Here is an 11,906-nt window from a genome sequence, read left to right as displayed (position 1 = left end):
CTAACAATGAATTCTCTTGTGCTTAACAAGGGTTGATAAGTGTGTAAAGGCTTTCTCACAATCACAACATCCATAAGGCCTCTCTCCTGTATGTGTTCTTTGATGAACATTGAGCCAAGACTTTGTAGTGAAGGCTTTTCCGCACTCATTGCACTCATATGGTTTTTCTCCTGTGTGAATTCGCTGATGGGTAATCAGATCATTTTTGTGCAAGAAGCATTTTCCACATTCGGAACACGCAAAGGAGGTCTTTCCTGAGTGAGATCTCTGATGTACCATAAGCCGGGTCTTTTTCTCAAAGACTTTACTGCACTCGTTACATTTGTATGGCTTCTCCCCAATATGAGTTTGCTGGTGTATACTTAGTGTACTTTTCATCATGAAGCCATTCCCACACTCATTGCATAGATACGGCTTTTCCCCATTATGAGCTCGCTGATGTGCAATGAGCATCTTTTTCTCACTTAAGCCTTTACCACATTGACTGCATACATAGGGTTTCTCTCCTGTGTGAGTACGTTGATGCACGTTGAGTTGACTCTTCTCAGGAAAGCCCTTCCCACATCTGTTGCATTTATAAGGTTTTGCTCCCGTATGAGTCCGTTGATGTATTATCAGCCGTGTCTTTGTCAGAAATCCTTTTCCACATTCGTTGCATACATATGGTTTCTCTCCTGTGTGAGTTCGCTGATGTACAATGAGGCGGTTCTTTAAGGCAGAGCCTTTTCCACAGTCATGGCATGTGTATGGTTTATCTCCAGTATGAGTTTGTTGATGTATTATAAGTTGTACCTTTGTCGGAAAGCCTTTTCCACATTCATTGCATACATAAGGTTTTTCTCCTGTGTGAATTCGATGATGGATGACCAGGTGACTTTTCAAGGAAAAGCTTTTTCCACACTCACTGCATGTGTAAGGTTTCTCCCCAGTGTGAGTCGCTGATGTGCAATTAGATCACTCTTCATGACAAACTTTTTTTGGCAATAAGTGCATACAAATGGTTTCTCTTCAGAATGTATCTGCTGATGTGTGATCAGACTATCTTTTAATGTGAAACCTTTCCCACACTTACTGCATATGAAGGGTTTCTCACCGGTATGAGTTCTATGATGTCCAACAAGACGCCTCTTCTCAATAAAGCCTTTTCCACATTCACTACAAATGTAAGGTTTGTCTCCCATATGAATTTCCTGATGGGCAGTGAGACTAGACTTTGTAGAGAAAGCTTTCCTTCATACAGCACATCCATGTGGTTTCTCTCCTGTGTGAGTTCGTTGATGATAAATGAGTAGATACTTTCTAGTGAAAGCTTTTTCACATTCAGTACATGTATAATGCTTCTCTCACATAAGAGTTTTCTGATGCTCATGAAGGGATTGACCACTGCCACTCAGCTCAGCAGAGTTCTTTATATCACAGTTTCTGCTCTGATTTTCAAAACTTAAATCTGAGTTCAAAGATTTTTCACAGAAGTCAAACACACTGGGATTTTGTTTTAATGGTGAGTGGTCTTTGCTCTGATTAAAAACATTTCTGAACTTTCTATGTTTGTAGCATTGTTCAATGCTCATGCGAATAATTCTATCTTTCAAGTGATGTTGCAGATGCTCAACAATTTCTCTGATTTCTAGAAGAGAACAGAATAGTAAATAATTTCACCATCTTTCCTTACAATAAGATTGTTAAGAAATGGGTTGGTAAGCTGGAGAGATGGCTTAGAGGTTTGAAAGGACACACAGCTCTTCCAGAAAATCTGAGTTCAATACCAAGCATCCATGTAAAGAGTCTCACAACCATCTTTAATTGCAGCGTCAGAGGAACAGATACCATCTTCTGGCCTATTTGTGGACCAGCAGTCATGATCATATACCCACATATAGACACAAAAGACATACAAACAGACACATGCATATATACAAATTTAAAAAAATCTTCATAAGAGGCTCTTTAATGACAACTATTTATTAACAGAAAAAACTGTGTTTGTGTGGGGCTGGTTATTTATCTTTTTCACATTGGTAAAAAATATTAAAATACATAGGAAGATAAAAATATTGCTCTATTTTAAAAAGCAATGTAAAAAGATCAACTATTTTCTATATAGTTTTTTTTTAACTTTCGACTACTCCTTACAGTACTGAGAAACTAACCTAGACAAGGCCTTATACATCCTAAGCAAGTGCTCTGTGATTGACAGGACAGCATGGGTCTACCTTGGTTTTATTCATAATGATTTTAATTTGTACCATTTTGCTGCCACAGATTGTAACCATGAATATAAGTGTTTCCTCCTCTGCCCCACAGTAGAAAATTGTTTTAGAATGTCCACATGTGCCTATGCAGGAACAAATGCTCGCATACCATAATAAATACATTTTCATTAAAAACACGAGGCTAAAGAAACAGGAAAAAATCATTTTAAAAAATAGTGATATACCGTTCCTCTAAGTGTAAACTCCTCATCTCTTTCAAAATTTACTTGGAATAATATCAGGCCTTGAATATGCAACCCATGACCCTGGCTTTCTGGATATTACCTTAGACTACCCGTATCAATAGTCACTTTTCTTTTGCTTACTATACTCCAGCCAGACATGGCTTTGTGCCACACAGTGGAGCTACCCATTTCAACTGTCAACTTACTGAGAGGCACCAAATCAAGGATCCATTCCCACCCTAAAGATATCCCAACAAATCCCAAACCTATTGTTTCTGATGCTGTAATTTCATAGTATATTTTAGCATGAGATATTAGTCATACATTTATTTTTGTAGGCAATGTAAAGAGTATCCATTTGGATTATTTTTTTCTTTTGTGCATTGTGTTGTTTAAATATATCATTAAAAGCCAAGTTTTAAGGTAACATATTGAGGCAATGATGCTTATGGAACACGGTGACCTGTGTGAGAAAAATCTAAAAGACCTTTGTGAAAAAGATAATGTCATACTACAGATGTCACTGATAAAGAGACAACAATCTCATGACAGGGAATACAATTACTTGGGAAAAGGTGTCACTGGAATACAATTGGAAAAGAGTGTACTTCTATATTCTACCACTGAATCACCTGAAACTGCAACTGAAGAAACTTACATTAATCATAGAATCAAAAGGAAAGAAAGAGGGGCTGGAAAGTTCTCTCCATGGTTAAGAATACTGGAACCATTTGCAGAGGACCTGGGATCAGCTCTCAGCACCCACAGGGCAGCTAAGCACCACCTGTAAATTCATTTCATGTCTTGTGGGCACCAGATAATTACATGGTGCAGATACATACATGCAGGCAAAACACTCATACACAGAAAATAAAACACATTTTAAATTAAGTTCTTTCAAAATATGTATTTGTATATTGAAAACTGTTTCACAATTATATACAATTAGTAAATGATAATTATGTAAGTAGCTGATCATATTAAAAACAGTCAAATGAACTGTAGGTTTTAAATGAGTGACTCATAAGTCATATGGACTGTAGGTAAACAATGTAGTGAAAAGAAAATTGATTTGCAAAACAAGAAAGGAAAAATATTACAAACATGAAGAGTGTAGCAGCATTAAACATGAACCATAAAAATTGTTGACAGCAAAACTAAGAAGAAAGTAAATTTTAGCAGAAGTGTAAGTTCTGAACTGCTTTGGTCTAGAAATGCAAAAAGTTATTAATCTTCTGTAACTAAAAGAAAAATGTGGAGAACTATAAAAAGTGAGCTCAGAACAGATTATGGTGATGCACCCCTGTAATCCCTGCATGGAGGGGGCTGGCTCAATAAAACTAAGTTTGAGGCCAGCCTGAACTAAATGGGGACCTTGGCAAAAAACAAAGAAACAAATACATAAAAAATTAAAAGAAGAGAGCTCAGCATATAAGGTACATTCAAGGTAATTTGAGAACAGATGAGTTAAATGGCGATAATCAAATCAGGTTTGTGAAATGACTAAGGTAATGCCACTCTGTTCTGATTCCATTTTGTGTTTTCTTACATAGTTCGCAGTATTTTAGATCCTTCCCTACAATAGTCACTTAACTTTACAACACATCTGAAATTTGCATTGCTTTGACCTTGGTTCTGATATATTAGCCAAAATAACCCACAAGTTATGTCTAAACCAACTACTATGCTCTGCCAGGAATGGATATTTCAAGATTACTATGACCCTCATCTAATTTTGACATATTATTTGTTTGCCTTTAAAACATCTGTATCCCTGAATTTGGGGACTTTTTAGAGACTCTTGGTCTGACCATCCATGAAAAGGACTTAAAACAGTTAACTGGCTTAATCAGCATGGTAGTCTGTAAGTATCTCGTCAAGATCATCACTGGGTGAAACACTCAGCAAATACAAGGACTCTCAGGACTGAGGTGGGAATATCCCCTAAGTCCCAAGACCAGCCTGGAAACATAGTGAGATCTCCTCATGTCAAGAGACATTAATAAAACAGAGCTAATCAAAAGTATTTTTCTTGGTGAAAGTATGATTCTCATTCCTTATATAAAAAAAATAGAAGTTATGAACCAGTTGCCAAAACAATGCATAAAATGCAGGAAAAAAATTATAAATTGGACTTTAAGGAAGATGTCAACTTGGAAGGTTTTCCAGAGAACAGGAAGAAGCTCATTGGGAGAATAAAGAGAAAATAGAGGAGATTCTTAAGAGTTAATAGAACAGAGAAGAAGAAAGAATAGTAGAGTCTCAGCTGAAAAAGAGCTAGCAAGAGGGTCTATTGGTGCCTTTTCTGTTGCTCTGGTAAAATCCCACGGCAAGAAACAATTTATAAGAAGGAAGTTTATTTAGGATTAATGCTGAGAGGCATAAGAGTCCACATGGCAGGAAAGCATGGCAGCTAGCAATAAGCATTGTGGTGACACAAATTAAGATTTATTCTTCCCGAGGATTCACAAAGCAAAGCCAGCCACAAGACATAGTCCAGGCACACACCTTTAAGCCCAGGACTCAGGATTAAGAGGGAGATGGATCTCTGTTGGTTCAAGGCCACACTGATCTACATGAAATTGATCCAGTCCTAAAGGGAAACAGCTGACACAAAGACGATCCTAGCACTTAGAATCACACAGGTTTAATCCCAAAAGGTATTTAAGACAGGAACAGAATGCCAGAGCTGGCATTCATTCTCCAGCCACATTGAAGATAGGAAGAAATTGAGTCACAGGATTCTCCAGCCATACTGAGGACGGTATAGCAGTCTGGGATTGCAGTCTGAGGTTTGGTGGAGCCTGGATCATCTTTCAGCCTGATCTAGAGGTAAAAACTAGTGACCAGCTACTTTGCTTTTCTTATCTTCAGCTTGAAGTTTGAACCCCAATATCTGTCTCTGAAACTTTTATTTATCATGCAACAAAGCATAAAGGCAAGAGCGGGACACTAAGAGTTAACACCCTCAAACACAAGCTAGAAACAGAGAAAGGCAGCTGAAAGTGATTGAGGCTGTAAACTCTCAAAGCCTGACCCCAGTGACTTACTTCCTTCAACACAGCAGCACCTTCTACATTTCCCCAAACTAACTGGCTATCGGAGCCTATAGGAGGCATTCTGATTCAAAACACTATAGCAGGTAAAGGAATTGCCACCCAACGGTGTATCTGGGCAATCATCAGAACCCATGTAAAGGTGGAAAGAGAAAATTAACATTATAAAGTTTTGCTGTAATCATAAAAATAAAATTTAATTAGAAAACATAAAGCTAAAGACACAGAAATGCTCAGCGAGCGACCAAGAAATTACAGAGAGTGCAGCATCCAACAGACAGTGGGATGCTATGAATACTGACCACTATTCCATAGCAGAAAGGACAGCTGTAGAAATCAGCTGTGATGCGGCCACAGTGCTGTTTGTTATTTTTTCCCCAGGGGCCAGGAAAGAGGAATTTCACAGCAAGGGGGAACAGAACACAGACAGAGACACAGTGACGTAGATAAACATGACTTGCAATTCTTAGAAGAATACAAACAACAAAACAAAGCTAGGATGTGTACGAACTACAATGAGATCTAAGAGAAAACCCGGGTATGCATCCTTCACTTTCCAATTAGAAAAAGAGCTGTGACATGGGCAAGGAGAGATGTGGAGAGGCACCCTCTACATCCTCAGACCAGCAGAAAGGTTGGTTTTGTGTCTTCAAACCACTGGCAGCTTTATTGCCCCATGGTGTATTCAGAACATGATTCTGCTGGCTCTCACTCACCTGGACAGAATAGATTGTGGATTTCATCTTCTATTGTCCATGGTCCTCCTGGGTCCAATTTGGAGCACACATTTGATTTTCTAGATGGATATCCTGTTCATGGAAAATGACAGAAGACTTAGATAAATCAAAGTGAGTTAGAATTGTGGTTTGAATCTGAAATGCTCCTTCACTTCCCTCCAACCCCAGCCCCCCTGACCTGCATTGTCTCATGATTTGGATACTGGATCCCCAGCTGATGATAATATTTAGGAAAGGTGGGTGGAACTTTTAGGGGGCAAAGTTTCAGTGGAGAAGGTAGGTCACTGGGGGCTGGCACTGAGCTTTTGTAATCTGTCACCACTTCCTGTGAAGCCTCTGCTTCCGGAGTGTGGATGTAGAGTGACCAGTTACACACCCCCCACCCCCCACCCCCCACCCCTGCTCCTATGCAATCCCTTCAGCACCTGCTGCCATCCATTCCTTCCTCACTGAAATGGACCTTGCCCCTCAGGAATTGAAAGCCAAAGTAAACCCTTTCCTCCCTTATGCTGTATTTATTTATTTATTTATTTATTTATTTATTTATTTATTTATGTTTTTCAAGACAGGGTTTCTCTGTGGCTTTGGAGCCTATCCTGGAACTACCTCTTGTAGACCAGTCTGTCCTCAAACTCACAGAGATCCGCCTGCCTCTGCCTCCAGAGCGCTGGTATTAAAGGCAAGCACCACCACCGCCCAGCTCCCTTATGCTGTTTTTAATCGCAGCAAGAGAGAAAGAAATAAGACAGCTGGGGCATGAAAAAAAAAAAAACAGAAAGTGTTCTGTCTTAGAAACTAAACAGGATTCCCATCTGTTACTTCTAACTTCTCCTGCAGGAGAGTCTGTCCTCTTCCATGGAATCAAAGGGATCTTAAAATATACAATTTAGCTGGGCATTGGTAGAGCATGCCTTTAATCCTAGCACTCAGGAGGCAGAGGCAAGTGGATCTCTGTGAGTTCGAGGCTACCCAGGTCTCCAGATCAAGTTCCAGGATAGCCTCCAAAGCTACAGAGAAACCCTGTCTTGAAAAACAAAAACAAAATAAAATCTACAATTTAAGAGTTTTGAAGCTGAGACCAGGAAAAGCTATTGACTGGCTGTCCTCCCAATACCACAAGACAGTCACCCCCAGCCATTGATGCCAGGCTCCTGCAGATCTCAGGCATGACATCCCAGTAGAGGTCCCTTTGAGCATGGCTCAGGAGCTGCCACTCCTCCCAGGAGAACACCACAGCCACGTCACCCAAGGTCAGTGATTCCTGTAACAACACCATTCTGTTAACTAGCAAAGTGATATCCCTTTGGTGATGTGGGTATAAATTAAAGGAAGATGTGTGATTGTTTTGTTAGGAAAGAAGAATCTCCATGAAGTATTCTCAAATGATATGGACACTTATTCAACAAAGTTGAACCTTCAAAGAGGTTTCTGGAATAGTTGCCATGATGTCTTTCACCAATGTAGGAATATCTGCTCAATGTGTGTGTATGTTCACAAATGAACATCTGTTTGCCAATAGCCAAGTGTATGGCGTTCCTAAACATATAAAGATTTATCACTGTGTTTACTATTTGTTTGGTGAATCCCGAACAACTCATACACTCTTTTCTTTTATTTTTGTTGGACACTTTCTGTTGTTGGTTGGTTGGTTGGTTGGTTTTCTTTGTTGATCTCTTTATGTAGCTCAGGCTGATTTTGAACTCCGCATCCTTACATTGCAGTCTGCAGAGTGTTGGGAATACAGGTATGTACCACAATTTAGCTCCTGAATAACACAGAGTTTTTAAGTGTACCATGATCCTCTGTGCTAACATTCAGGTAAGCAATGAAGATAGCACAGATGGTAGCAAAAGAACAGTGCATATGCCATCACTAACATATTAAAACAAAAGAACTACAGGCATAAAGCAAAGAGTACTGCATGACTGAGCAAAACTTATTCTTAACACTGAAATCCACAATTAACAAATGGGACTTGAAACTGAGAAGCTTCTTTAAGGCAAAGGACAAGTCAAGACAAAATGGCAGCCCACAGAATGGGAAAAGATCTTCACCTACCCCACATCTGACAGAGGGCTGATTTCCAAAATATACAAAGAATTCAAAAAGATAGTCCCCAAAACACCAATTTTTCCAATTAAAAAGTGGGGTGCAGAACTTAATAGAGAATTCTCAATAGAGGAGTCTAAAATGCCTGGCAGACACTTAAGAAAGTGCTCAACATACTCAGCCATCAGGGAAATGCAAATGAAAACAACTCTGAGATACTGTCTTACTCCTTTCAGAGTAGCTAAAATCAAAAACACCAATGACAGTTTATACAGGAGAGGATGGGGAGAAAGGGGAACACTCCTCCATTGCTGGTGGGAGTGCCAACTCATACAGCCACTTTGGAAATCAGGATGGGGATTCCTCAGGAAATTGCGAATCAGTCTACCCAAAGATCCTGTAAATTCTACTCTTAGGCATATACCCAAAAGATGCACATTCATACAACAAGGACATCTGTTCAACGATGTTCATAGCAGCATTATTTGCAATAGCCACAACCTGGAATCAACCTAGATTCCCTTCAACTGAAGAATGGATAGAGAAAATATGGTACATCTACACAATGGAGTACTACTCAGCAGAAAAAAACAATGGAATCTTGAAATTTGCAGGAAAATGGATGGAACTGTAAGACCCTCGGAAAGCTCAGGCTTCCAGGATCTTAGCCCAGGACCATGGCCACGCCAATCACAGAATGGAGGCGAAAGCTTGATGCAAATTGCATGAGGCTTTATTGTAGTTTAACGAGGTAACCCCATGTTAGCTCGGGTCTTTGATCCACCCTCCATGTCGGATGGCTAGCAAAGACAGTTCGAAGCCGCTGTGTACAGATCTTTATAGGGCAGCGTAAGGGGAGTGTCTAGGGGTATGCACAGGCTCAGGATTGGTGTACCTCCAGGCTTGGAGGGTTTGCCCTATGTTGATTGGTCAACTGGTTGTTATGGCCCATAGGACCTTCCAGGGTGGTTGCTATGCTTTGTGTGTCATTGCTGTGCGCTTGTCTGTAAAGTGCACCCATGGTCGTAAAGCATAGTGCCACCAGCTAACTTCTGATTGGTTCCTTGTCATGAGGCAGGCATCTGACTTTCTACTGACTAACTAACTTCTGATTGGTTCCTTGTCATGAGGCAGGCACCTAACCTCTAGTGACTAAGACAAGGTCATAGAGCACATGTTACTGTCATGGCTGCCGAAATGGGGAGCTGGTCCCTTCAGAACTAGAAGAAACCATTCTGAGCGAGGTATCCCCACCATCTCTTCTTCCTTGTGTCACTCGATTTCTCTTGTTCCTCGTTATGTGGATACAGAAAACATTACCCCAAGAAGAGCATTCTCATTACATCTGGATGATATCATGTTGCCATGCATTTATCTGTAATTCCAGTTACAGGGCATCTGACACCCTCTTCTGGCCTGCACAGGCATCCAGCACAGTGGTACACAAACATACATTCAAGCAAACCACCTATAGACTTAAAAAAAAGTATTAAGGTATCTATCTACATAGTGACAGAGAGTATAAAACTACTAATTATCATAACAAGGACACATTTATTTATTCCTTCTAATCTCTGGTGTGAGCAGTAACATTACAATTTTTTTGAGAATTTCATACACTGGTCAATAAATGTATGTGTGTGCGGCCATGTGTTTAAAAAAGCTCAATGATTTCTGGGGTAGCTAATCAACTCTTGTAGTTCAAATATATATATATATATATATTTGTATATATATATATATATATATTTGTATATATATATATATATATATATATATATATATATATATAGTAGTATACATCCATAATCTAAGTAGCAGAATGCTAAGAGGCAGGAGGAACAGGGGAGAGAGAGAGAAGGGAGAGAGAGAGATAGGAAGCGAGCCATAGTGAGAAGGAGAGAAGAAAGAGAAAGTTGCATGCCTAACCACTGTAAAGCATATATATATACAGGTAAACGTCAGTGAAAGAACAAAATATTTTGAATTCAAGCCACTTGCCACCAAGCTTGATGACATAAATTCAATCCCCAATGGAAGAAGAGTGCTAATCATACAAGATGCACTATGACCTTCATAAGTCATCCCACCCAGGGCAAGTCTACTCATTTTAAATATTTATTCTTTAATTTTATAAAAGAGGAGAACATCTCTTGGGAATTAATTAATATCCCATTGAAAATAGCCACTATGGATATCCAGCAGTAGAGGGAAATGAGATGGGGGCAAGGGGGGAATCTGAAGAGGAGTAGCAGTGGATGGTCACTATCTATCCTATAACAGTAAGGGACTTTTAAGGAATGACGGATGCTATTTTAAGAAACTGGTATCCCTACAAATTGGAAAGGATGAAGTAAAACTTTCACTATTTGCAGACGACATGATAGTCTACATTAGTGACCCGAAAAACTCTACCAGGGAACTCCTACGGCTGATAAACACCTTCAGCAAGGTAGCAGGATACAAAATTAACTCAAAAAAATCAGTAGCCCTACTATACACAGATGATAAATCCAATGAGAAAGAAATCAGGGAAACATCACCTTTCACAATATCCACAAGCAACATAAAATACCTGGGGGTAACACTAACCAAAAAAGTGAAAGACCTGTACAATAAGAACTTTGAGACTTTAAAGAAAGAAATTAAAGAAGATACCAGAAAATGGAAAGATCTCCCATGCTCATGGATAGGTAGAATTAACATAGTAAAAATGGCAATCCTGCCAAAAGCAATCTACAGATTCAATGCAATCCCCATCAAAATCCCAACACAGTTTTTCACAGACATTGAAAGAACAATACTCAACTTTATATGGAAAAATAAAAAGCCCAGGATAGCCAAAACAACTCTTTACAATAAAGGATCTTCTGGAGGCATCACCATCCCCGACTTCAAGCTCTACTATAGAGCCATAGTTCTGAAAACAGCTTGGTATTGGCACAAAAATAGACTGATAGACCAATGGAATCGAATTGAAAACCCTGATATCGACCCACGCACCTATGGATACCTTATTTTTGACAAAGGTGCTAAATCTATACAATGGAAAAAAGACAGCATCTTCAACAAATGGTGCTGGTACAATTGGATTCGGACATGCAGAAAATTACAGATAGATCCATACCTGTCACCATGCACAAAACTTAAGTGCAAATGGATCAAAGATCTCAGCATAAATCCAACCACACTGAATCTTCTAGAAGAGAAAGTGGGAACTACCCTTGAACAAATTGGCACAGGAGACCACTTCCTGAACATTACGCCAGAAGCACAGACATTGAGGTCTGCAATTAATAAATGGGACCTCCTGAAACTGAGAAGCTTCTGCAAGGCAAAGGAAACAGTCAGTAGGATAAAACGACCACCCACAGAATGGGAAAAGATCTTCACCGATCCCACATCTGACAGAGGACTGATTTCCAAAATATATAAGGAGCTCAAGAAGCTAGCCACCAAAACACCAAACAACGAAATTAAAAAGTGGGGTGCAGAACTAAATAGGGAATTCTCAACAGAGGAATCTGAAATGGCTGAAAGACACTTAAAAAAGTGCTCAAAATCATTGGCCATCAGAGAAATGCAACTCAAAACAACTCTGAGATACCATCTCACGCCTGTCAGAAT

General features: G+C 39.5%; 1 protein-coding gene across 1 annotated transcript; it reads right to left on the bottom strand.

Moving 5' to 3' along the window:
- On the bottom strand, nt 1–2,626 carry LOC113830935 (zinc finger protein 615-like). Its single transcript, XM_035449137.1, has 4 exons — nt 2,538–2,626; nt 1,021–1,230; nt 303–937; nt 1–218 (listed from the first exon to the last, which is right to left on the bottom strand). The coding sequence occupies exons 1-4, from the start codon at nt 2,624–2,626 to the stop codon at nt 1–3; spliced, it is 1,152 nt and encodes a 383-aa protein (XP_035305028.1).
- Between the last annotated feature and the right edge of the window lie 9,280 nt (nt 2,627–11,906).

The sequence above is a fragment of the Cricetulus griseus genome, chromosome 9, assembly GCF_003668045.3.
Source record: "Cricetulus griseus strain 17A/GY chromosome 9, alternate assembly CriGri-PICRH-1.0, whole genome shotgun sequence".
Lineage (NCBI taxonomy): Eukaryota > Metazoa > Chordata > Mammalia > Rodentia > Cricetidae > Cricetulus > Cricetulus griseus.
The sequence above is the reverse complement of the archived record's forward strand: the minus strand, read 5'-3'. Positions and strand labels throughout refer to the sequence as shown.

What these genes read in the sequence shown, in the direction of transcription:
- LOC113830935 (XM_035449137.1), bottom strand. Translation starts at nt 2,626, where the DNA reads ATGGGTAGCTCCACTGTGTGGCACAAAGCCATGTCTGGCTGGAGTATA. An exon ending in AGTCTGATCACACATCAGCA is followed by an intron (nt 938 to 1,020) that starts GATACATTCTGA and finishes TTGCACATCAGC; the next exon opens with GACTCACACTGGGGAGAAAC. An exon ending in ATGTAACGAGTGCAGTAAAG is followed by an intron (nt 219 to 302) that starts TCTTTGAGAAAA and finishes AATGTGGAAAAT; the next exon opens with GCTTCTTGCACAAAAATGAT.